The 27,458-nt window shown below is 44.7% G+C and overlaps 1 protein-coding gene across 2 annotated transcripts; it reads left to right on the forward strand.

Annotated features, from left to right (window-relative positions):
- Positions 1 to 74: 74 nt before the first annotated feature.
- Positions 75 to 27,432, forward strand: FAN1 (FANCD2 and FANCI associated nuclease 1). Of its 2 annotated transcripts, none has more exons than XM_040413837.1 (14): positions 75 to 119; positions 4,545 to 5,780; positions 7,486 to 7,626; positions 10,739 to 10,934; positions 11,020 to 11,253; positions 12,915 to 13,046; positions 13,168 to 13,276; positions 14,848 to 14,967; positions 16,202 to 16,366; positions 23,143 to 23,308; positions 23,610 to 23,713; positions 23,863 to 24,057; positions 26,098 to 26,226; positions 27,247 to 27,384. In XM_040413837.1, exons 2-14 carry the CDS (start codon positions 4,589 to 4,591, stop codon positions 27,382 to 27,384), a joined length of 3,021 nt encoding a protein of 1,006 aa, XP_040269771.1. In that variant the 5' UTR covers positions 75 to 119; positions 4,545 to 4,588. The 2 variants fall into 2 exon arrangements, with proteins under 2 accessions (XP_040269771.1, XP_040269770.1); XM_040413836.1 differs by having other exon boundaries at positions 100 to 213; positions 27,247 to 27,432.
- The last annotated feature ends 26 nt before the right edge of the window (positions 27,433 to 27,458 follow it).

The following is a 27,458-nucleotide window of genomic DNA, read 5'->3' on the forward strand; positions in this document are numbered from 1 at the left end:
CTCTATTTACCTTAGCTATTATTTCGTTTCGTTTCTTTAATGTATACCATTTTGCCCGTTTACATAAAGCTTTGTTTGAACTTTGGATCCAAGATGGCGGCGACCATGTAATGTGACAGGTAAACTAGAGCGCCAGCTCCTCCCGTTCTGTCCTATTACACGTGTATTCTTTCTGGCTCTACATTTTATCCAGTAGCTGTTATAATGCCCTGGGTAAGTGGAGGGGGGCATTTTTGGGACTTGGTGTCTGAAGCGTAGTTTCTGTGATGGGTGTGAGGGTTTTTTGGCCATCAGTACCTTAAAGGTATACACAAATAAGAAGTTTAGAACTGTAATTTACTATCTGCCGATAGCGTATTTTGCGCCATTGTGGGGGACCTGGGATATTTGTACATTACATTATCAGTTTGTAATGTAATGTGTAATACTTCATGTGTCCTGCAGGGGCGCTGTGCAGATCCTGAACACTTGTGATCAGCTGATCTTCATAGTTGGACAGCCCCTATAGATGAATTACTGTTTTCACTTCAAAGAAAAGGGTATGCAGGTTCAACCCTTTAAATAAGCCATGAATCGGATATTAAATAAGCCAGCACCTCATCTGCAGACAGATGTTTCGGAGTACTGGCTGAGAGGCCTACGTCACTTCAGTTCTTTGCTTAGACCACCACACACTGGGGAACGTTTATCCATAGTTTTGGAAAGGTGGCACTTTTCAAAGGTACATTGAGCACAACTTGTGTCCTACTAGACCGGAGCTCCCCAACCTTTTGTATGTTATGAGCAACATTCAACTTTCAGTGATGGTCGAGAGCATCAGGCAATTCAAAAACGGAGGAGAAAATTAGAATGTGGAGAAACAGAAAACATGAAATTGCAAACAATTACTAACATAGTAACATAGTACATAAGGCTGAAAAAAAGACATTTGTCCATCCAGTTCGGCCTGTTATCCTGCAAGTTGTTCCAGAGGAAGGCAAAAAAACCCTGTGAGGTAGAAGCCAATTTTCCTCACTTTAGGGGAATAAAAAATTCCTTCCCGACTCCAATCAGGCAATCAGAATAACTCCCTGGATCAACGACCCCTCTCTAGTAGCTATAGCCTGTAATATTATTACACTCCAGAAATACATCCAGGCCCCTCTTGAATTCCTTTATTGTACTCACCATCACCACCTCCTCAGGCAGAGAGTTCCATAGTCTCACTGCTCTTACCGTAAAGAATCCTCTTCTATGTTTGTGTACAAACCTTCTTTCCTCCAGACGCAGAGGGTGTCCCCTCGTCACAGTCCTGGGGATAAATAGATGATGGGATAGATCTCTGTACTGACCCCTGATATATTTATACATAGTAATTAGATCTCCCCTCAGTCGTCTTTTTTCTAACGTGAATAACCCTAATTTTGATAATCTTTCAGGGTACTGTAGTTGCCCCATTCCAGTTATTACTTTGGTTGCCCTCCTCTGGACCCTCTCCAGCTCTGCTATGTCTGCCTTGTTCACAGGAGCCCAGAACTGTACACAGTACTCCATGTGTGGTCTGACTAGTGATTTGTAAAGTGGTAGGACTATGTTCTCATCACTGGCATCTATGCCCCTTCTGATGCAACCCATTATCTTATTGGCCTTGGCAGCAGCTGCCTGACACTGGTTTTTGCAGCTTAGTTTGCTGTTCACTAAAATTCCTAGGTCCTTTTCCATGTCAGTGTTACCCAGTGTTTTACCATTTAGTATGTACGGGTGACTTGCATTATTCCTACCCATGTGCATAACCTTACATTTGTCAGTTTTAAGCCTCATCTGCCACTTATCTGCCCAAGCCTCCAATCTATCCAGATCCATCTGTAGCAGTATACTGTCCTCTTTAAAATTTATTGGTGTCCAGTGGTTATACTAGAGTGTCAGCACATTGCTGACACTCTGGTATATAAACGGCTGACATCTGTGCAGATGTCAGCCGTTCCACCCTTTCCATACCACGGTCCGTACGGACCGCTGTATGGAAAAGGTTACCAGTCAGGGTCAGGGAGCTCCCTCCCTCTCCCATCGGGGGACTGCTGTGCCTTTGCAGAACCCCAGACAGGATGGGGTGACAGAGGGAGGGAGCCCCCCTCCTTACCCTTCCCAGTCTGCTCAGTTGTGGCAGACGGGGTAGGTTCCCATGGCAACAGGACGCCTTCTCAGGCATCCTGCTGTCCATAGTGCTGAGTGCTGAGCAGATCTGTGCTAAAGGCATAGATCTGTTCAGACAAAGTGTAAGTAAAATACAGTACAATACACTGTATAGTGTACTGCACTGTAATATACAGACATCAGACCCACTTGATCTTCAAGAACCAAGTGGGTCTGGGTCAAAAAAATGTAAAAAAAAGTGAAAAAAGTAAAGATAAAAAAAAACACATTTATCACTGAATAAAAAATAAAATACACTACACATATTAGGTATCGCCGCGTCCGTAACGACCTGATCTATAAAACGGTCTTGGTACTTTCCCCGCACGGTGAACGCCATATAAAAAATAAAATACACTACACATATTAGGTATCGCCGCGTCCGTAACGACCTGATCTATAAAACGGTCTTGTTACTTTCCCCGCACGGTGAATGCCATAAAAAAAAAAAAAAAAAAACTATGAGAAAATTGAAATTTTGCCCACCTTACTTCCCAAAAAAGGTAATAAAAGTGATCAAAAAAGTCACATGTACGCCAAAATAGTACCAATCAAACCGTCATCTCATCCCGCAAAAATCATACCCTACCCAAGATAATCGCCCAAAAACTTAAAAAATGAAATCATTGTGTAAAACTTACATAAATAAAAAAAAAAGTATACATATTAGGTATCGCCGCGTCCGTATCGACCGGCTCTATAAAAATATCACATGACCTAACCCCTCAGATGACCACCGTAAAAAAATAAAAATAAAAACGGTGTAAAAAAAAGCCATTTTTTGTCATCTTATGTCACAAAAAGTGTAATAGCAAGCGATCAAAAAGTCATATGCACCCCAAAATAGTGCCAATCAAACCGTCATCTCATCCCACCAAAAATGAGACTCTACCTAAGATAATCGCCCAAAAACTGAAAAAACTATGGCTTTCAGACTATGGAGACACTAAAACATGATTTTTTTTGTTTCAAAAATGAAATCATTGTGTAAAACATACATAAATAAAAAAAATTGTATACAAAAAAAAACGGTGCCAAAAAAGCTATTTCTTGTTATCTTGCCTCACAAAAAATTTAATAAAAAATCATATGTACCCTAAACTAGTACCAACAAAACTGCCACCCTATCCTGTAGTTTCTAAAATGGGGTCACTTTTTTAGAGTTTCTACTCTAGGGGTGCATCAGGGGGGCTTCAAATGGGACATGGTGTCAAAAAAACCAGTCCAGCAAAATCTGCCTTCCAAAAACCGTATGGCATTCCTTTCCTTCTTCTGTTAACCCTTGCTTTGTTACTGGAAAAAATTGATTAAAATGGAAAATTTGTCAAAAAATCTAAATTCTGAAATTTTATCACCATTTGCCATTAACTCTTGTGGAACACCTAAAGGGTTAACAAAGTTTGTAAAATCCGTTTTGAATACCTTGAGGGGTGTAGTTTATAGAATGGGGTCATTTTTGGGTGGTTTCTATTATGTAAGCCTCGCAAAGTGACTTTAGACCTGAACTGGTCCCTAAAAATTGGGTTTTTGAAAATTTCAGAAAAATTTCAAGATTTGCTTCTAAACTTCTAAGCCTTGTAATATCCCCAAAAAATAAAATATTCCCAAAATGATCCAAACATGAAGTAGACATATGGGGAATGTAAAGTAATAACTATTTTTGGAGGTATTACTATGTATTATAGAAGTAGAGAAATTGAAACTTGGAAATTTGCAATTTTTTACAGATTTTGGGTAAATCTGGTATTTTTTTTATAAATAAAAATGATTTTTTTTTTACTTCATTTTACCAGTGTCATGAAGTACACTATGTGACTAAAAAAACAATCTCAGAATGGCCTGGATAAGTCAAAGCGTTTTAAAGTTATCCGCACCTAAAGTGACACTGGTCAGATTTGCAAAAAATGGCCAAGTCCTTAAGGTGAAATAGGGCTGAGTCCTTAAGGGGTTAAGGGAGTTTGGCTCCCAAAAATCATTTCTCACCTTTCTGACCAGTGTGACGTTTTTCTGATCAGTAGAACATAACAGCAGTGACGCTTCAAAACCACTGTTCCATGTCTCTCTACAGCTTGTCTACATGCTGGCTATTGATTATAATTGGGCAACCATATGACCTTCAGAAATAGCGGAGACACCGGTAGACAGAGTGGAGCAGAACTTTCTTGGTTCTTCATCAGGAGACACAGCAGACATTGATGGCACCTCCTAATGATCAGCCATGTATGTTTCTGCTGAACTAAACCTTTAATTGTTTATTAAGAGATATATTAAAATAAGTTACAAACAAATTCCAGTCTTCACTTTTACTGTTTATTTATGGGAAGACATTTTTAATTAAAGGTACCCATTATTTTTTTTTCTTTTTGATTTAGATGAAGATATAAATGGCTGAACATCCAGAGTTTCTGTTTTCATCATGTCACAGACCAAGACTCCTGAAAAGAAACGGTCCCGTCTATCTTTATCCAAAAGTAGAAAAGGCTTGGCTTTAAAAGTCACTTCATTGCCCTTAAAATCTCCAGCATCTCCATCGATTGCTGCACTCTTTAAGAATGCACCACCACCAAAAGTTTCCTGTCCCCTCTGTGGGCAGATGGTGCCAAGGTTTGGCTTAAACAATCATATTGATGAGACATGTCCCAAAGCAAAGGAGGAGAATGATGATGTTATACTAGTGGGTGACATAAAACCAAAGCTGGCCATCTCTACATGTACAAGTCCTCAATTGCCATTAAATCCTAAGACCTCAATAACCAAAACTAAAGTTGAAACAGATCCAGCTATCCCGGTCCAAGTAAATAATGAACAAGCTAGTTCCTACTTTGGTACACATGTCTCTGTGAGAAAACCCCCTAAAGATGTAGAGGTAGTGACAACTGTGCCACTGGGAAGTCTTTCATCCAAACTCTCCAGAAGGTATCAGTTGCGTAAAGCTAAGCAAGATGCAGATGGAGACATGTTACATGGTAGTGTAGACTCTAATGACTGCAATGAAACCTCCACAAATGAGACCTCGATCCCACAAGTTCAAGAAGATACACGCGGTTCTGAAAAAGCGACTGCATCCTCAAGTCCTGACAGTATGAAGAACACTCATGAAATGAATAATAAGCAGAAATGCAATGAGACAACTGGAGGTTGGGTTGAATGTCCATCTTCCAGTGCTCAAGTTGTGTCTTCCGAGCAGCTGGATTGTGTAACAGATGAGAAAATTGACCCTTTAAAACGTAAGCGTGGGGATGATTTCAAAAACAAGTCTAAAAAGAGGAAAGGCAGCAATTCTTTGGAAACCAAGACGGATCTTAATGATAAGAACCAGGGATGTGGTGATCATCCCGGTGTCTCATCTATGGAGGACAACAATGACATTCTTCCTGTGGAAGATCTTGGTGTACTTGAGGAATTTCTTAAACCTTTCAATGAGACAGAGAGTAATGTTGAAGCAGGTGATGGTGGTGTAAAGGAGCCTGTTTCTGACCCTAGTATACATCCCTACTACTTGAGGAACTTTCTAATGGTGCTGCAAACAGTAATGGAGAATGAGGAAGACATGAGTCTGTTCAGTGAAGAGGATACTCGTGCTTTAACAACGTTTTGTCAGCTGTCAGGTACAATTTTCATAACCTTTTTATAGTTTCTTGTTTATGTTCTGAAAGAATAGGATTTTCAAATTCCTGGCTAAAAAGGACTGACCCTGTCCACGAGTCAACCAATGAAACTATATGGGGCAGTTTATTGTACCCTGAATGCCTGCTTTCTGGTGTTAAAAAGGGGAAAGCCTCACTTGCACAACAATTTGCAAACTTTGAGGGGTTTTGGCACTTTCTAAAAAGTAGGTGGCCTGACACATATATTATATAGCACCAGTATATTCCACAGAGCAGCACAGAGATCACTGACCTCAGTTGCTTTCCCATTGGGACTCAGTCTAATTTAGAAACATAGAAACATAGAATGTGTCGGCAGATAAGAACCATTTGGCCCATCTAGTCTGCCCAATATACTGAGTACTATGGATAGCCCCCGGCCCTATCTTATATGAAGGATGGCCTTATGCCTATCCCATGCATGCTTAAACCCCTTCACTGTATTTGCAGCGACCATTTCTGCAGGAAGGCTATTCCATGCATCCACTACTCTCTCAGTAAAGTAATACTTCCTGATATTACTCTTAAACCTTTGCCCCTCTAATTTAAAACTGTGTCCTCTTGTGGTATTTTTTCTTTTTTTAAATATGCTCTCCTCCTTTACCGAGTTGATTCCCTTTATGTATTTAAAAGTTTCTATCATATCCCCTCTGTCTCTTCTTTCTTCCAAGCTATACATGTTAAGGTCCTTTAACCTTTCCTGGTAAGTTTTATCCTGCAATCCATGTACTAGTTTAGTAGCTCTTCTCTGAACTCTCTCTAGAGTATCTATATCCTTCTGGAGATATGGCCTCCAGTACTGCGCACAATACTCCAAGTGAGGTCTCACCAGTGTTCTGTACAGCGGCATAAGCACTTCACTCTTTCTACTATTTATACCTCTCCCTATACATCCAAGCATTCTGCTGGCATTTCGTGCTGCCCTATTACATTGTCTTCCCACCTTTAAGTCTTCTGAAATAATTACTCCTAAATCCCTTTCCTCAGATACTGAGGTCAGGACTGTCTTAGGCATGCAAGAAGCCAATTCACCCACCTGTATGTGTATTAATGTGGGAGGAAGTTGGAGTACCTACAGGAAAGCCACACATACGCAGCAAAGACATGCAAACTCCTCATTCTGGATGGGCTCCAATGCCTAATAACAATAAAGCGTGGTGGTTATGTCAATTTTGGCTGCTCCTGCTCCTAGAGGCTCCGTTCTCCCACCTTTGTCTCCTCCCTCCAAGTCCTGATTGACAGGGCCAGGCAGTGCTCGCATCTGTCTGCCATCCCTGTGCTCTGGTGAAATCCTGTGCCATTCAGCGCAGCCGCGGTGAGGGAAAGACGCTCGCAGGCTGTCAGCTTCCTTACCGCGCCTGCGCCGAATACTGAACGGCGCGAGATTTCACCAGAGCACAGGGCTGGCAGACAGAGGCGAGCGCTTCCGGCGATGGACTGCAATATGAAAGGTACCATAGTGATCTGGGGAAAGTAATGGAGAACCTGATCTGAGTGGTCTGTAATGGTCATATTTGGTGAAAGACTCCCTTTAATACAAGATGTTTCTTGGCTTTTCAAAGAACGAGACAGGTAGACCTATGTCCCCGGTCTTGTTCCACTGATACAAGCAATCCTGTGTTTGTCTGACATTGCTTCCTTTCATTTTCCTTTGTGAATGTTAAAGCCGGAGGACAAAAGCTGTATGTTCGGCTCTTCCAACGGAAGCTAAACTGGATAAAAGTCAGCAAGATAGAATACACTGAAATTGGCTCCGATTTGACTCCCTTTATAGAAGAGCTGAGTCAGCATGGTTTTCTACAGACAGGTAACGTGTCACTTGGGGTGTTGCTATGTTTTAGTCACTATCTCCATGTCTTCTATACACACTTTTTTGCCCCCCCTTTCTCCTAGTGTGTAAATGTGCTGGTATACAGAATTATTTCTTTAACCCCTTCCTGATATTTGACATAACTTTACATCATATTGCCGAGTGTCATCTGTGTTATACAGCTGATGTCTGCCCACAGTGACCGGGATCAGAGATGACGCCAATCCTGGTCATTTAACTCGTCAGACGCTGCAGTTGATAGCGACTGCAGCATCTGAGTAGTAACTCATACAGAGGGGCCTCCCTTCCCACATCAACCAATTGAGTTTCATGGCAGCCTGGGGCCTTGTGAAGGATCCCAGGTAATCTTCCTAGTAAGCTCTGCCTGAGTCTGAATAATAAGTTGGAAAATACATCGATAAATCTATATGGATATATATACACTGCTCAAAAAAATAAAGGGAACACTTAAACAACACAATGTAACTCCAAGTCAATCGCACTTCTGTGAAATCAAACTGTCCACTTAGGAAGCAACACTGAGTGTCCAGAGCATGGAGGCGCTACCAGGAGACAGGCCAGTACATCAGGAGACGTGGAGGAGGCCGTAGGAGGGCAACAACCCAGCAGCAGGACCGCTACCTCCGCCTTTGTGCAAGGAGAAACAGGAGGAGCACTGCCAGAGCCCTGCAAAATGACCTCCAGCAGGCCACAAATGTGCATGTGTCTGCTCAAACGGTCAGAAACAGACTCCATGAGGGTGATATGAGGGCCCGACGTCCACACGTGGGGGTTGTGCTTACAGCCCAACACCGTGCAGGACGTTTGGCATTTGCCAGACAACACCAAGATTGGCAAATTCGCCACTGGCGCCCTGTGCTCTTCACAGATGAAAGCAGGTTCACACTGAGCACATGTGACAGACGTGACAGAGTCTGGAGACGCCGTGGAGAACGTTCTGCTGCCTGCAACATCCCCCAGCATGACCAGTTTGGCATTGGTTCAAGAATGGTGTGGGGTGGCATTTCTTTGGAGGGCCGCACAGCCCTCCATGTGCTCGCAAGAGGTAGCCTGACTGCCATTAGGTACCGAGATGAGATCCTCAGACCCCTTGTGAGACCATATGCTGGTGCGGTTGGCCCTGGGTTCCTCCTAATGCAAGACAATGCTAGACCTCATGTGGCTGGAGTGTGTCAGCAGTTCCTGCAAGACGAAGGCATTGATGCTATGGACTGGCCCGCCCGTTCCCCAGACCTGAATCCAATTGAGCACATCTGGGACATCATGTCTCGCTCTATCCACCAACGTCACGTTGCACCACAGACTGTCCAGGAGTTGGCAGATGCTTTAGTCCAGGTCTGGGAGGAGATCCCTCAGGAGACCGTCCGTCACCTCATCAGGAGCATGCACAGGCGTTGTAGGGAGGTCATACAGGCACGTGGAGGCCACACACACTACTGAGCCTCATTTTGACTTGTTTTAAGGACATTACATCAAAGTTGCATCAGCCTGTAGTGTGTTTTTCCACTTTAATTTTGAGTGTGACTCCAAATCCAGACCTCCATGAGTTGAAAAATTTGATTTCCATTTTTTTATTTTTGTGTGATTTTGTTGTCAGCACATTCAACTATGTAAAGAACAAAGTATTTCAGAAGAATATTTAATTAACTCAGATCTAGGATGTGTTATTTTTGTGTTCCCTTGATTTTTTTTGAGCAGTGTGTGTGTGTGTGTGTGTGTGTGTGTGTGTGTATATATATATATATATATATATATATATATATATATATATATATATATATATATATATATATTATATTTATTATTATAATATATATATTTTTTTATTATTTTTTTTTTTTTTTGTGTATGCCAGCTCACTTACAAATGGTACAGAAAATTCTGGAGGCACCTCTTTGCAGTACAGTTACACGTATGTGACTCGCTGTGACTGCAGTTGTTACATGATGGTTGCTGTCATGCCTCAGAAAAACCATAAATTGTTGCACTGAGCATTTGTTGGTGCATGGGGGAGACTCGGTGTCAAAGACAAACATTTGTAATGTGTTTTTCTCTCAGGGACTCAAAGCACAGGGACTGAGCTCCGTGGCTGGGGTGACTCCCCGGGAAGTCAGTGGCTGCCACATAGGTGCTTGATCCCAACCCACAATGCACACTAGGGTCAGTTTTGTAGGAAGCCAATTTACCTATTTGTATGTTTTTGGAGTGTGGGAGGAAAGCTGAGTACTGAGTACCATGCAAACACGGTGAGAACATACAAACTCCATGCAGATGTTGTCCCTGGTCGGGTTCAAACTCAGACCACTGAGCCATCGTAATATACAGCATTCATCAGATCCTTATTTTTCCCTCTCCCAATGCCAGTAAAGAATCCTGGGACATGATATAATTAGCTGTGTAATTAGTTCAGCAGATAATTGCGATGATGCCCAATGAAACCAGTCATATTCTGCCTGCTGTTTTGTAGTTCAGTGAATACGGCATGAATTATGAATCAAAAGGGGGGACCGTATTATTGTCACCAAAAATGCTTCCACACAGTCACCCATAAAGTGCCACATCTGCTGGTAAGCAATGATCCAAAATGAAATCGAATTATTTTGGTCGCCTAAAGCTGCCTGTAGACATTGCGAATTACACACGTTTTTTCCTCGCAGATTCTTATGCAGAAAAACTGCAGCATAATGCAGCACCAGCAAAGTGTATGAGATTAGACAAATCTCATGCAGAATTAGGTTTTTTTTGTTCAGTGCGGAACTTTATCTGCAGTGCAGATTTTGGAATTTGCAGCATGTCAATTCCTTATGCGGTTCTTTTGTGTAGATTTCACCCTTTAAATGCAAGGGTGAGATTTGTGGCAAAGCCACACCAAAAGCCGCAAGTAACACATACGGTTTTTCGTGCAGAATCGCACGGAAATTCATGCAGATGGCCTAAGGGTTTTCTAAATAGCAATCACAATGGAAACTCTTTTTTGACTTGTGTTTCCCTTTAATACATGTATAGATACAAGTTGTACTTGAAATTTGAAGCTATTTTGAATCTTCCTTTTACTTCACTTGTGTTTTTACATTATTTTTCTCTCTAGATAGTGACTTGGAGGAGCTTTCTGAAGCGCTTGATCTTCTATCTGCGCCGGAGCTAAAAAACTTGGCCAAGACATTCCACTTGGCGAATCCCAACGTGCAAAAGCACCAGCTTGTTGAAGAGTTTCTTAGGCTTTCCAGGCAACGTTCAATCTTTAGCAAGAACCAGTCTAGTGTTGGCGCTGCCATTCTTAGGAAGTAAGTACTTTCTTGGTTTTGTTGTAGAACAAGTCCTTAGTTTTGTCTACTGTCTTTCACTTTGTAATCATTTTGTTATTTTCAGAGCAAAAGATTCCACTGGGAGAGCTGTTCGGGTCTGCAAAGGTCCCAGGGCTGTATTTTCTAGAGTTCTTCTCTTGTTCTCTTTGACGGAGTCAACGGAGGTAGAAGAAGCCGCTAGTGGAGGACAGACCTTGCTCTCCACTGTTCTCATGGTTAATATGGGGAGAATGACATTCCCACATTACACGGTGCAAAGGAGCACTAGGATATTCCAGGACAGAGAAGATCTCATAAGGTAGGATTCCTGGCTGGGAGTAGAGCAGGCACATTTTGTGGTCATAGATGAGTAGATCCTTACTGATAAATTGTTAGCACACCAGCACCGTTATCTTGCTCTGAAAAGTGCTACCCCCCTTTGTCTTCTTCACCGGCAGGTGCTCCAGTCCTAAACATGGCTGCTGATGGAGAGCATGTAACTCCACATGTCCATCAGCAGCCTCAGCAAGAAAATACTGGACCGAAGCTAAATGTACAGTCAACTGCTGTTCCCTGCTGTGAGACATCTCTGCACAAACTACTTGATTCAGTGCCTTTCAGTCGAGATAGGGGGTCATTTACTAAGAAGGTTACTCCAGATTTTGGTGTAAAAAGTCCAAAGACCCCGTTTTTGCAACATTTTAAACACCCTTTCGACAAAATTGTATTTATCCCATCCTCACCACTGGGGCACGGCAGGGGCTGGACCATCGGCCTTGGCAAATTCACTAGGGTTTATGTCTGGCATAAATGATGACTGAAATCTACTCAATCAGGGACTGGAGTAGATCTCAATCCCGATGCACAAGATGCCAGAGGATGCATAATTGATGATGAAGCGCACGACTTGTCATAAATCAGGAGCATCCTCCAGCAGTGCACAAGCTATCAAACTCCGACATAAAACACTGGTTTTTGATAATTGATTCCCCCCATAATGTAAAATTTTTAGGAGAAGAACTTCCCCCACTGTCATATAATATATATATATATATATATATATATATATATATATATATATATATATATATATATATATAGTCTTTTTTTTTTTTTTTTTTTGTACAGCTGCTCCGGGTCCTAAACATGGCTGCTAATGGAGGGGCACGTGACTCCACACATACTTCAGCAGCCCCAGTTATACAATTCTGCACAGTAGCTGAATGTACAGTGAACTGCTCTTCTCTACTGTGAGATATCTCATACACAAACTACTCGATTCAGTGTCTTTCAGTAGTATTTTTGGGTCGTTTACTAAGGCGGTTATGTCAGTTTTTGCGTTAAAAAAAAAAATTACACAGACCCTTTTTTGCAAAAAATAAAAATAAAAAACATCCCCACTTGTATAATACATAGGGGGGAATTTATCATGAGGAGAATATTTGAAGTCAGTTTTGTGTGAGTCTGTGTTGGAGAACTTTGTCACATTTATCAAATGTCACAGGTTGTTTGATAAGTTTGGCTTGTCCTTAAACCTAACACTTCTGTCTAGAGAAGCTCTTCCAGTTTTCCCACTCCACCCTGCTTCTGGAGTGAGATTGTGACTTTTTTTAAAAGGTCGCAATGATAAATCTGGAGGGAAACGTATCAACATAGCTCACCACAACCACTTTTCCACCCTTATAACAAAACTGGAGTGAGCGGTGTAAAAATGCAAAAAATCGCTAAATTTTGTGCAAGAAAGTCGCAAAAGTCCTATTTTGCGAGTTTTTGATGCCAGAATTCTGGTGTGAAGTTATGATAAGTTATGCTTTATTTTTTTTTTTATGTACGTTCTTGAGGGGTAATGTAACCAGAAGGTGGAATGCATAGTTCAGCTAGTCCATACATGTTTGTAATTCTGTATGCACAAATGTAGGGAGCCATTTTGACCTCTTGGATTTGCAGTACTCCATACTTGTGTTTTCTGGCTCTCTATAGTTACGAATGTGCAATGCACAAGCTGGTAGATATCGTTGTCACTATGACCAATGGGAACTGGAAAGAAGCACATTTGATGTTTCAACGGGCCCAAGAGGACTGGGATCAGCTGAAGAACGAGCCAAAATTGAGGTAGAGTTAAAAACAATGGTTATGGCTGAAGAATTGTCTTTCTCCATCCAGAGCTGTACCCATCTTCATGAAGAGGTAAGTTTTATATAATGGAGCTTACATGGCTGTTTTCTTTCCGTAGGTATCACACAGAGCTCCCATTGTACCTGCGCTGTTTTACGGTGGGCTGGCTTTATACAAGGATCCTGTCACGCGGAGTAGAAATCCTGCAGAGACTACATCAATATGAGGTACAAGCGTTTAACATGGATGTAGCCCGCTCTGCTTGTGAAGCTACAGGTGGAATGTGAATCCGTTCTCAGTCTACAGTATCCTCCCCTATGTTTAACAAAAAGGAGCACCGCCTCTCAGCGCAAGAAATGATGGAAATCTTCCAAAAGGAACCGTTATATGATGCTTCTCTTGCCTTCGCCCCTTCCTCAGTTTCTACAAGCCATAAACAAAGAGATATGAGTCTTACTTTAAAGAGGTAACTAAACCTTTACATAAACTTTTATTATGTTGTCTCTAATGCCCTAATAAAACTATTTCTAATATACTTTATTAATCGATTTTCTATTTTTATGACACTTTTACTTCCTTAAAGGCCACCATTCCCTATGCGCTTAAAACTCAGTTCTTCATACGCCGCTGACAGCTCAGCGGTGTGCGGAGTACATTTTATCAATGGGGGCGCAGCAGCGCTGTGAGTGCGGGCAGCAGCGCACATTGCTGCTCACGCCCGTGCTCCCCAGAGGATTACTAACTCTTGGCATAGCACATGGGTACCCTCAGAGGTGTACAGAGAACTGAGTTTTAAGTGCATAGGGAATGGTGCGCTTTAGGGGAGTAAAAGTGTCATAAAAATAAAGTTACAGATAGTTTTATTAGGGCGTTAGGGACAACATATTAAAAGTTTATGTAAAGGTTTAGTTACTCTTTAAAGGATAACTCACACTTAGACCCTAATTTCAATTTTCATATATGTAGTTACTAATAACATGATATTCCAGAATCAGTTGCTATTAGACTGACTTACCCCATATTTAATAAGATTCAGCCCTTAGCAACCAGTCTGCATAAAACTGCAATTTCACTATTCAGTTAAGATGGCCGCCACTGCCCTCACCCTGAGGCTAATCCCGCCTGCCCTCACTAGCCAGCAACAATAGCCCCCCAAAAGTGTCAGTAACCAGAGCCCTCCCCCTAAAGGGTTAATCTCCTGCAGCACAAAGGGGTCCTCTTACCACATGTTGCTTTCATTTATACACTGAGCAGATGGCAGATCTCCCTTCCCTGGTCTGCGCTGCTTCAACTCTGCCTTCTCCAGCTCTGCTGAGTGAGGGAGCGTCTGCCAAGAGCAGGGACAGGGAGAAGTGCACACAGCCCAGGCACTGTTATCAGATGCTGGGGAGGACCTGGCTTTAATCATTTACTTACAGTCCCTGGCTGTCAGTAATCTGACTTTGCACGCAGCGTGCTTCTGAGTCCTCCAACAGATAGACGGAACATGCCTAGCAACCCTGTTTTAAGCACAGGTAAAAGTAGGCAGTACAGGGAACAAAAATGTGGAATTAAGGGGTAATTGAATACACAGTGAAAAGTTGAAATAGGGCCACCAAGGAGATATTAATCACCACAATCCAATACTTTAAGCTTTACCTAAATTATTCTGAATTGTATTTTGTATTGTGTGTGCTTTTTATTTGCTTGAATAAGGTTAATAGATGTTTGTTAAATTATCTGATTACATTTGCGGTGTATGAGGGATGATTTGTATATCTTTATTTTTTTCCTCTGAAATGTCTTTTCTGTATTGCAGGAAGCTGTTCAGTTACTACAAATACTTTTGTCCCAAAATATGTACTGCCCAGACAGCAGAGGGCGCTGGTGGGATCGACTTGCACTGAATTTGCATCAGCATTTGAAGCTCACACAGAAAGTAACTATACTGGTGTTATTAATACATTTTGCTTGTGGAAGTGGATTGTGCACATGTGCAAATACTGGAGACTACACAGACGTACAACTCTGCATTCAGGCTTATGTTGAAAACTGCATTATTTTTTCTGTTCTAGGATCAGAATATCAAAAAACAAAGCTGCACCCCTCAGTCCGTCAGTTGTGACCTAGGCATCTGAGAGGCTTTTCCTTGAGATTGCTGCACTCTAGGGGCCCAAACAGCTCGCCTGTGCAGTGATTGGGGGAACCGTTTGTTCGTTGTGGTAGCCTGAAGCCATAGGAAGGTTACAACAGCTATACGTTCCTATAGAGCCCTGTGTATGGCAGGGCTCCATGGGAACATATTGAATATCCCATAGACTGCAATGGTAATTCATTGCAGTCTATGGGACAAACGGTCTAAGGATTGCAATTGGGGGAAAAAAAGTTAAATGAAGTGTTTAAAAATAAAAAAATTCAAATCACATCGCTTTCCCCATAATTAAAATAAACAAACAATATAAAAAAATAATTTGCACCGCTGCGTCCCAAAATGCCCATACTATTACAATATAAATGTATTTATCCTGTACAGTGAAAAAAAATCAAAATGGTGATTTTCTTGTTGCTTCACCTCCAAAAGTGATCAAAGTCTTACACACCACAAAATAATATCAATACAAACTACAGATCGTCCTGCAAAAAAATTAGCCCTCACCCAGCTCAGTAGACTTAACGATAAAAAAAATATAGAGGATTGGAAATCAATTTTAACTTTTAACACAAAACTCTTAAAACAGAAAAAAAATCGTACTGACCTGGACAGTGAAGGGAGCAGGTCAGTTTTACAAATGGGAAAACACTGTTAAAATGAAAGCCAAAGCTATGGTGGAATTTTAAATTTTTTTACCCCATTTAGAATTTTTTTTTTCAGCTTCCCACTACATCTTATGCAATATTAAATGGTGCCATTAGAAATTACAACTTGTCCTGATAAAAATAAGCCCTCATATGGCTGTGTGAATGTAAAAATAAAGTTGTGGCTCCGGGAAGGCAGGGAGTAAAAACGAAAAAATTGAAAATCGCAGTGTCAGGAAGGGGTTCAGGACAAATACCTATAGTGAACTACACATACGGTATCTAGAGTTCATCAATGTTAATCAGTATTGGCCTGTTAAATATGAAATCAGGCTAGCACTATTGGTGTTGTGCTCATTTGTTTGTATTATTTTTAGGCAGTCACTGTTATTTTGGAGGGCTTGTCAGATCCCTATGTACGAACAGGTCATAAGCTGTCCCTGTACCAGCGAGCAGTGAAAATAAGAGACTCGCCAAGCTGCAAGAAGTTCCGCAGTATGTTCAATGAACTTCCCGAGATCAATGTGGATGATGTCCCACATGTAAGCATGATGTAGAACATTTCTGAGGGTTTTGCAAAAGTAAAAGAAGTAGTAGAACACTAGGGCAGATTTATGCATCACTTCTATAAAACGACTCTGAAAAGGCATCCAGGATATATTTTTTTTCTTATTTCAGAACTATTCATATATTTGGATGTCCAAGATCCTGTCCTCAGGGTACATCATAAATATCTGATTGGTGAGGGTCAAGCTCCTGGCACACCTGCCGATGAGCTGTTTGAAGAGGCTGCGGTCTCCTCACAGCCTACGCCTTAGGCTACTTTCACACTCGCGTTTGGTGCGGATCCGTCATGGATCTGCACAGACGGATCCGCACCGATAATATAACCGCATGTATCCGTTCAGAACGGATCCGTTTGTATTATCTTTAACATTGCCAAAACGGATCCGTCTTGAACACCATTGAAAGTCAATGGGGGGCAGATCAGTTTTCTGTTGTCAGTGAAAACGGATCCGTCCCTATTGACTTTCATTGTGTGTCAGGACGGATCCGTTTGCCTCCACATCGTCAGGCGGACACTAAAACACTGCAAGCAGCGTTTTGCTGTCCGCCTCCAGAGCGAATGGAGACGGAACGGAGGCAAACTGATGCATTCCGAGCGGATCCTTATCCATTTAGAATGCATTAGGGCAAAACTGATCTGTTTTGGACCGCTTGTGAGAGCCCTGAATGGATCTCACAAACGGAAACCAAAACGCCATTTTTCTCGCCCAATTCCTTGGGGGACACAGGAAACCTTGGGTATAGCTCATCTCCATAGGAGGCGTGACACTAAGTGAAAGACTGTTAAGCCCCTCCTCCAGCAGCTATACCCTCAGCCTGAAGCGAGCGACTACCAGTTTTTTGCTTAGTGTCAAGGAGGCAAGACACTCTCTGCACTGCAGAGCTGTCTTTGCTAAAGATTTTATTTTTTCTCTCTTTATTATTTTCAACTTTTTTCCTTTTTTCAACAGGGACAACAGAGTCGCAAAGACCTCTCTGTTTTCCCGGGGTTGAGCTGCGCCAGTGCCGGCTATCCGCACTGCTGCCTCCCCCATAGAAGAAAAGGAGGACCAGGGCAGCCCAGCTCCCCTGCATCCCGCCAGCACAAGGGTCGCCCGCCTGCAAGCCCCTCTCCAGCTTCCTGCCACTTCGGTGCCAGTGGCTGAAGGGGCGTCCCTGCTGGATGGACTGAGGGTGAAAACATCGACTGGTGAGGTGGCTATGCAGCCGTTCCAACCCCCCCCCCCCCGTTAGGGTTTTAACTTCTGTGTTCCCTCTGCCTAGCCTTGTCACATTACAAGGCTTACTGTCGGCTCCCCCCCCCCCCCCCCCTTGTGTGTGGAGCTGGACGGAGCGGTGCTCGTGGGGGAGGGTTTACTGCACAAGTTTACCTCAGGTGCTGCGGCCTTGTGGGGCCGCCTTTTGTTATCTCGGCCAGTGCTGCCGCTGTGTTCAGCTGCCGGCTGACTTCTCTTGCCGGCTACCGGTGTGTCATTCGCCGCCGGTGTATAAGGAGGTGGTCGGGGGGCAATATTTTCTCAGCGGCATATTTGTTTGAACTCCTGTACATGTTAGACATTCAGTCGGGGGGGCGGTCGTCTTTCTTCCCGCTCCTCGCTGGCCCCGCCTCCTCTTTGTGCCTGCTCTCAGGACGGATCGTTTTTACCTCAGGTTTTACCTCAGGTTTTACCTCAGGTGTTGCTGCTGTTGCCGCTGCTGTTGTCGTCCGCTCCCACTGTGACCTGGTAGGACTGTTGACCCTTTCTAGCTCTGCAGCCCTCTGGCCTGGACGCTTTTATATTACTTCAGCCAACATGTCTGACCCCTCAGCGCCGGCCGGTCCTTGGTATTACACCTGCACCGCATGTAAGGCGCCCCTCCCTCAAGGGCAGCCTGACCCGCATTGCTCGGCTTGCAAAGCCCCATTACAGGGTCCGCCATCTGTTGTGTCACCCCCTGGCCTATTGGATCCCCCTGACTGGGCTAGATCCCTTTCCCAGGCTGTGGTCAGCCTCTCTAACGTTGTGGGCCGCCTTGCAGAGGTATTGCCCTTATCGCAGCCGGATATTTCCCCTGCTGGGCCCTCCGGGTCCGCTATCCTAGCTGACCCGTCTGAGTCCCTCTCTCCAGGCGACACCTCCAGAGCCCGTCAACCCCAGAAGCGGTCTAGGGCGGAGCGCCTATCATCCTCGGATGCTTCAGTATCACCCCCAAGGGTGCGCTCTCAGTCGGGCCCTTCCTCGATACAGGATATGCCCTCTGAAGGGGAACTAGTTGATTCAGATTGTGATATGGACTCGGCCTTGCCTTCAAAACTGGCTTCTGCTGTGGGCCATCTTATTAACAATATTCGTGATACCTTTAAGATTCACGATGATCCTCCTAATTCTGAAAAAAACAGTGTTTCCTTTTTTCGCCAAAAACAGACGTCTGCAGTTTTTCCCCTCCACACTGACTTCTCGTCGGTGGTTTCCAAGGCCTGGGCCCGCCCTGATGCCCGTTTTACCCCGCCTAAGAAGTTGGATATCTGTTATCCATTCCCGGCGGATTGCATTACAAACTGGGCGTCACCACCCAAAGTCGACCCCCCGGTGGCCCGTTTGGCAAAAAGCACGGCTATTCCCGTTGCTGATGGCTCTTCCTTACAATCCACTGAGGATCGCCGTATAGAGGCCATTACCAAAGGTATCTTTGCAGCCTCCGGTTCCGCCCTCCGGCCGGTCTTTGCTTCCGCTTGGGCTGGAAAAGCGGTTTCAGAGTGGGCTTCTCAGCTGGATCAGGAGCTTGAATCCGACGTCCCTATTCAGGACCTCCGTGCTCTAGCCCAACTTATCGTTCAAGCCGGCAAATTTGTCTGTGAAGCATCCCTTGATGCGGGGGCTCTCATAGCCCGTTCGTCTGCCCTGGCCGTTTCGGCCAGGAGGGAGCTTTGGTTAAAGGTTTGGACGGCGGACTCCACGTCAAAGCGGTCTCTTACTGGCCTTCCCTTTACTGGTTCTCGATTGTTCGGGACCCGCTTGGATGAAATCATATCCGAAGCCACGGGGGGGAAGAGTACGCATCTTCCTCAATCTAGGACTAGGACCACCACTCGAGGCCGTCCCACTTTTTCTCGCTTCAGGTCTTCCCACAGGGCTCCCGCACCTCGCACCTCTTCAGGTCCATCCCCTAGCTCTGTCCAAGACAGACGTAAGAAACCTTTTTTTCGGACCCAGCCCTCCTGGCGCAAGTCACAGCCTGCTCGTCCTCCCGCGACCAAGCAGAACACTACCTGAAGGTGCGCCCCCACCCGCCCGGGTGGGGGGACGTCTCTTCCTGTTCAGGGACTTCTGGCAGGCGCACGTCTCCGACGCCTGGGCTCTCGAAGTTGTGTCTTCCGGGTACAAACTCGAGTTTACGTCCCTCCCCCCAGTTCGGTTCTTTCGCTCCCGGGTTCCCCGGGATCCCCAAGGGGCGGCCGATTTCTTTACTGCCACTCGCACCCTTCTGGACAAAGGGGTCATCGCTCCGGTTCCCATGGAAGAAAGATTCAAGGGGTTCTATTCGAACCTTTTTGTGGTCCCCAAAAAAGAAGGCTCGGTTCGTCCCATTCTGGATCTAAAACGGTTAAACCGTTTCCTTCGTCTTCAGCGATTCCGGATGGAGTCTCTCAGGTCGGTGGTGGCCTCTCTGGAAAAAGGGGAGTTCCTGGCCTCTATCGACATCCAGGACGCCTACCTTCATATTCCAATCGCTCGGTGTCATCAGTGCTTTCTGCGCTTTGCAGTGGGGTCCGACCACTACCAGTTCGTTGCCCTCCCCTTCGGGCTGGCGACGGCCCCTCGCGTTTTCACAAAGGTCCTAGCCCCTGTCCTCGCCTTACTTCGTTCCAGGGGAGTTTTTCTTCTTCCATATTTGGACGATCTCCTTATCAAGGCACCCTCTCTGTCAATGACATCTGCCAGTGTGGACCTCTCGCTACAAACCTTACGCCGGTTCGGTTGGATTATCAATCTTCCCAAATCCGCTCTTGTTCCATCCAGGCAACTGATCTTTCTGGGGATGCTGCTGGATACAGATGCAGCGGAGGTTCGGCTTCCGTCAGAGAAGCGCCAGCTCCTTCATCGGTCGGTTCGGAGCCTTCTGAACCACCGCCGTCCTTCCTTCCGGTTCAGCATGCGGGTCTTGGGACAGATGGTGTCCTGTTTCGAAGCAATCCCCTACGCGCAGTATCACTCCCGCACCTTTCAGACTGCCATTCTGTCCGCATGGGACAAGTCCCAGGAAAGTCTGGATCAGCACTTTCCCCTTCCCCCCCAGGTTCGCTCCTCTCTACTCTGGTGGTTACGGACCCCTCTCCAAGGGAAGTCCTTCCTACCGATAACTTGGTTGGTGATTACCACCGATGCCAGTCTGCGGGGTTGGGGGGGGGTGTTTCCTCCTCGGTCCGTACAAGGCACTTGGTCTCCATCGGAGTCCAAACTGCCGATCAACGTTCTGGAGCTGAGGACGGTTCTCCTCTCACTCCGGCATTGGACTTCGCTGCTTCAGGGTCACCCTGTTCGTGTCCAATCGGACAATGCCACGGCTGTGGCATACATAAACCATCAAGGGGGCACTCGCAGCGCGGCGGCAATGAGGGAGGTGTCTCTAATCCTTCGCTGGGCGGAAGTTCATGTTCCAGCCATTTCGGCCATTTACATCCCGGGAGTGGACAATTGGGCGGCAGATTTCCTCAGCCGGACGACGATCGACCCGGGCGAGTGGTCTCTGCACCCCGACGTCTTCGAGTCTCTTTGCCTCCGTTGGGGTCGTCCGGACGTGGATATCATGGCCTCCAGATTCAACCACAAGCTCCCCACCTTCATGGCCAGAACCAAGGATCCGGACGCTTACGGCGCGGACGCGCTCGTCCTTCCCTGGACGGAGTTCTCTCTCCTCTACGTTTTTCCGCCCCTGCCTCTTCTTCCACGAGTCCTTCGGAAGATCGCGGCGGAGGGCACGCCTGCGATCCTAATAGCCCCGGATTGGCCTCGTCGTCCTTGGTACGCCGATCTTATGTTGCTCCTGGCAGACGCCCCCTTGCCTCTAAGAGAAGACCTCCTCTCTCAAGGGCCGATCTTCCACCAGCATTTAGGGTCGCTACGTTTAGCGGCGTGGCTATTGAAACCGCGGTCCTAACGCGGCGGGGGTTTTCTGCTGACGTGGTCCGTACCATGATTCGTGCCCGTAAACCGGCATCGTCCAGGATTTATTACCGAACCTGGCGGGCCTATTTGAATTTCTGCGAGACCTTAGATGTTCATCCCCTTCGGTTTTCTCTCCCCACGATTTTATCCTTCTTGCAGTCTGGTCTGGACTTGGGTTTGGGTCTCAGTACCCTAAAGGGTCAGATCTCAGCGCTTTCGATCCTTTTTCAGCGACCTCTGGCTCCGCTCGGTCCAGTTAAGACTTTTCTTCAGGGGGTTGCTCACTATGCTCCCCCGTATCGCGCTCCCGTTCCATCTTGGGATCTTAATGTTGTGCTGACGGCTCTCCAATCTTCTCCTTTCGAGCCTCTGCGCAGGGTTTCCCTTCGCTTGTTGTCTTGCAAAGTTTTTTTCCTCGTTGCCATCACGTCTCTTCGACGTGTGTCTGAATTGGCGTCACTTTCTTGCGTAGAACCCCTCTTGGTTTTTCACCAGGACAAGGTGGTTCTCCGCCCGGTTCCGGATTTCCTTCCGAAGGTGGTGTCCGCTTTTCACCTGAATGAAGATATTGTCCTTCCTTCTCTGTGCCCGTCCCCGTCTCATCCTCGGGAACGGGATCTTCACCGTCTGGATGTTGTTAGGGCTCTGAGGATCTACTTGGATGTAACTAGACCCTTTCGGCGCTCGGATTCTCTATTTGTGGTTTCGGAGGGTCCGCGCAGGGGGCTGGCGGCATCTAAAGTGGTTATTGCCCGCTTCATCAAGATGGCTATTGCTGAGGCTTACCGTGCTAAGGGCAGGGAACCGCCCTTTGGTGTTACCGCTCATTCTACCAGAGCGGTCGGGGCTTCCTGGGCTCAGCGAAATCGAGCTTCGGCTGAACAATTGTGTAAGGCGGCCACCTGGTCTTCTTTGCACACCTTCACCAAGTTCTACAAGGTGAACACTTATTCATCGGCGGATGCTGCTTTGGGCCGCCTGGTCTTGCAGGCGGTGGTGACTTAATGCCTATGGTGCTTTAATTCTTCTTGGGTTGTGGTCCCTCCCTATTTGTGGACTGCTTTTGAACGTCCCAAGGTTTCCTGTGTCCCCCAAGGAATTGGGCGAGAAAACGAGATTTTTGTATAACTTACCAGTAAAATCTCTTTCTCGCTCTTCCTTGGGGGACACAGCACCCACCCATTGTTTTGGTTGCCCTGACGGGAGTTTTGACTTGTTGGTGTTAATTTGGTTGATCCTTGCCTTTGTTTTAACTACTTGGGCACATAACTGGTAGTCGCTCGCTCCAGGCTGAGGGTATAGCTGCTGGAGGAGGGGCTTAACAGTCTTTCACTTAGTGTCACGCCTCCTATGGAGATGAGCTATACCCAAGGTTTCCTGTGTCCCCCAAGGAAGAGCGAGAAAGAGATTTTACTGGTAAGTTATACAAAAATCTCGTTTTTTTATTATTATTATTATTATTATTATATTAAGGAGTTTAGTGATATGGGGCCCCTTTTTAGGTCACTTCGACAACCCCTTTAGGCATGAAAATATTCTGATCAGAAATCTACAGGTTTAATAAAATGCATAAGAAAACTTCTAATTTCTGTACTAATCAACAGGTCACCATCAAGGGCAAGATGTATCCTCAAACTGGAATGGGAAAATCGGTGTTTCTGATGGAGAACTTGGCGGAGGAGGATGGAGAGGAAATCACTCTTTCCACTGTCATGTGTTCAGTTGAAGAGCTGGCGTTGGCACATTATAGAGAGCTTGGCTTTGACCAAGGTCTGTCTACATGTGACAGTTCTTTTAATTATGTACAGGTGAAGTTGCAGAGATTTTACTATGTAAAAGATATGTTACCCTTGTAGTATCAGCCATATAAGGCTTTAGGTAAATCAACAGCAGGTTCTCTCATAGCTCTGCAGATTTTGCCATAGAAGTAGGGCCTCCGGAGCAGCATTCAGCAGCCTGGCACGCTGCTCTAGCGTTAGTGGTTTGAGATCGTAAGAGACGCATGGTTTGAATATGAAAATGATTTTATGTGTACTTTACAGCTTGGGAATACTATTTGTCCCCTTTTTAGGAATTCATGGGGAAGGATCCACATTCAGTACTTTGTATGGCTTGTTCATGTGGGATATAGTCTTTATGGAGGGTGTCCCCGACGTCTTCAGAAATGCCTATCAGGTACATGTGACTAATTGCATTTATTCTGGTCTAAGTTGTACAGCTGCTGCCACATACTGTCTGCAGATAGATGAGGGTATTCAACGCCAGAAGGCAGAATTATCACAGCAGCCGTCCATTGCTTCTCTGTGATGTATGTTGTCTTGCAGGCATTTCCCCTGGATCTGTACACAGACAGTTTTTATGAGAATAGAAAGGATGCCATAGAAAGTCGTCTCCAGCTGCTCCAGGACTCGCCTACTGAGATTCTGCATGACATGATGGCTGATGTGTGGGGTGCCCATCTAGAAGAATCGGCAGGACTAGTCAGCTGGGAACGTTTCTCCTCTCTACAGCAGGCCCAGGTAACGATAGACCAGCGGTATGAGGACCTCGAGCTACAGCCCATAACACTGGCCACAGTGAGAACCGTAAAGGGTGCTTTGACATTTTTGATATGCCTTGGTGTCAGTTTCCATGTTGGGTGAAAGGAATGGTAGGTGAAGCCAGGCTGAAATCAAGAAAGGTTCATTGAGAAGGAGCTAAAAACAACGAGTTACAGTGTCTTGGAGACTCTCACTGAAGTAGGTTTTGTGCTGGTTATTTCTTTAGACATAATGGCCATAGGTTTTAAAGGAGTTCTCTATCTATATATATATATATATATATATATAATATTTAAATTCCTTCCACCGGGCGGTACCTGTGAAGACATCTATACTTACCTGCTCCATGACACTCCATTCCAGTTCTGTGGCTCCTTGCCTTCACTGAACTTCTGGTCCCCATCTGTGAACTTCCAGATGGGTGGGGTCTCATGTGCTGCTGCAGCCAATGACTGGTCTCTGCAGTCAGATATCCCCAAGCTACAGTGAAATAGAATACTGCAGCACAGCCAGCTACAGTATTCTATGGTTCCCAAGTTACAGAAACAGTGTAGCACTGATCGCTGGGCTGTTTCCATAACTGCGGCCGCCACTGAGGATTATTTTGATTTTAAAAAGAAGTCTAAGCGTCGTGGTTGCTATGACGACTAGACGCAGTGACGAGTATAAGATGCACCTGTGAGCGCTACTCAGTCACTGGCCTGATGATGCGCAAGTTAGCGCGAAACGGCCATTGCCGCTGACCTCAGCTGTGTCTTACCGCACCATACGCTCCAGCCCGAAGTTCCTTTCTTTTAACTTTTATAAGAATAAAGAACCGTCTATCAATGCTGGTGAGTGCCGCCTGTTCTATCATCTTCCTTATTTGTATACTTATACTATTGAGGTTGTGCACCACCGACAGTGTTAAAGTGACAGGTGCTGGGGACCGGGTAATCTTTACATATGTGACGTCTGGCAGTGCCACCTATCTCTCTTTTTCTCAAATCCCCGTTATTCTGATTTTAGCCATGAAAGACTGAGATGGGAATAACCTTTGAAGCCACACCAAATTTTGATGCATTGTACAGCAAAGTCAAGGCATAATTGCCCATGTTGTTTTATCCAGACAGCATGATTTATTCTAAAAGGAATGTGCAACTAAGTGAGATGGACCATGACCGGTCTCTGCACCAAACACTGTAGATCAGAAGCTTGTTAATTGTGAACACAAGGAAATCCTTCCATTTGCAGCATTGATTCCTATGGGGGAGTTTTCTAGGCATGCTCTGTGACTTGTGCACAGATCATTGTGCAGGGAGGGGGCGAGCTGTGACATCATCTATGTGTTACCTATAGAGTGATCTCTACCCAACAGCCAGTCTGTTATGAGTCTATTGGCCACAATGAAGACTGCAAGATTTCAGGCTTTTTTTTTTATATAGTGACATGGAACATTACAGAAAAAATATGTTTATTGTTAGACTTGCTTTAAGAAATTGGTTATTTTCTCACAATAGATTGCCTTCAATGCAAATTACACCATATATATGCTTCATGGTGCAAGCAAGTGTATAATAGGCTGCCAAGATTTATCACTTAGAGGTTTACTAAAATCCACTTTATAGTCCGTATGCCACTTTTTCAGCACATTTTCAAGGGAAATAGCACAAACGGTGTCTATGATTTATTTTGTGCTCAAAAGAATTGCGCAGGCAGCACGGTGGCTCCGTGGTTAGTACTGTTACCTTGCAGCACTGGGGCCCTGAGTTCATTTCCAATGGAGTTAGTACCGATGTAGTAGAGTTAACACTCATGATTTCTGAGATGTGCTATCTAAACTAAGCAAACACCTTCAATTGCTTTTCAATGGCTTTTGTTTCAAGAGAACTCAAATTTCTTAAATAATCGCGTTAAGAGTTTGAGTGCTAACCCTGCTCCATCTGTATGTGCTGCCCATATTTCCCTAGGTACTGTTTCCTCTCACAATATCTGCAAATGCGTCTTGGATGTTTTACTTGTATTGTTCCCTCCGTGCAGGGTCTGGTGTCCTGCCTTGGTGGACCAGTATTAAGTGGAATATGCAGGAAAATGTGCAAAGACATTCGTCATTGTAGAGGAGGACTCCCCGATCTAGTGGTGTGGAACGTTCAGAAGAAAGTGTTTAAGGTAAATAGTTGTGCCATGTTGTAAGGATGGATGGCAGCGGATGGGTAAGTGCTCTCTGACAGCACCAGACAACCTTACGTACTCAGATTCTATGTAGTGCGTGGAGCCCCAATTTGTGTTTTACTAAATCTGTTAGTTGCAATGCATATTATGTCTATATGCATCCTGCAGGCCATAGCATATGGCTGATTTTTGGAATGTCTTAAGATATATAGGTGCATAAAATAAATTTAATTAATTTTGGGCAGAACATGTGAAATTTAAGTTCTTATTGTACAAAATAACTGTGACCACCAGGTGGCACTGTCTAAACTACAACTCTGTATGGTACGTCAGGGGAGCCTACCAAGGACCTCTAGTTCATTGCAGCGTTCATTCTATCCAGGCCACTCTGTTAATAGATCAGAATGTGATCACAGCCTATGTTATATCCTCTGTTGCCAGCAGTGTCAGACTAGCATTCCTTGTATAGGACACATTCTCTATACTAGGCCTAATTAGAGAATGAATTATCTTTTTTTAGTTCATTTTCTAGTATAATTACACTAATCTGGTCACATTCACATCAGCGACACTTATTTCCATTAGAGGAGCAGAACAACGAAAATGGCAGAAGTATTGGCAGATAACCCACCCCAACGGGTCTGCAAAGACCAGAATGAGTATAATGGGGCCATTCAGGAGCCCAATTTTTTGGCTGAAAAAAAAATCCCGTGTGCTGGAATTGTCCACTCCTTTTTGACAACGGAAGTCTCGAACGGAGCTTCCAATGCAGATGTGAACACGCCTTTAAAGGGAACCTGTCACATTGAACATGGTGTCTGAGCAGATTGATATAGTGTGTTATGGGAAAATATTCAGTATGAAGTTAAGTTTTAGAAATGGGGTGGAATAGTATGATATTGGTTGTAATATGGCTCTGTGTATATTTGAAGGATACATACAATTTATGGATGAGGTTAAAGGGAAGTCATAATTTGGATACAGCACTACTCTTAGTAAGTTTTCTTTGTCTTGCAGCTGGTGGAGGTAAAGGGACCCAGCGATCGTCTGTCACATAAGCAAATGGTTTGGCTGCATGAACTGAAGAAGATGGGAGCCGATGTAGAAGTGTGCCATGTTGTTGCAATAGGGGCAAAGAGTAACAGACTGAATTGACTACCCTACTGTACATATATATGTGTATATTAAATGCTACTTTTCTTTGAGTCAAACTTAACCCTATAACTTTA

Source organism: Bufo bufo, chromosome 1 (genome assembly GCF_905171765.1).
Source record: "Bufo bufo chromosome 1, aBufBuf1.1, whole genome shotgun sequence".
NCBI classification, from domain to species: Eukaryota; Metazoa; Chordata; class Amphibia; order Anura; family Bufonidae; genus Bufo; species Bufo bufo.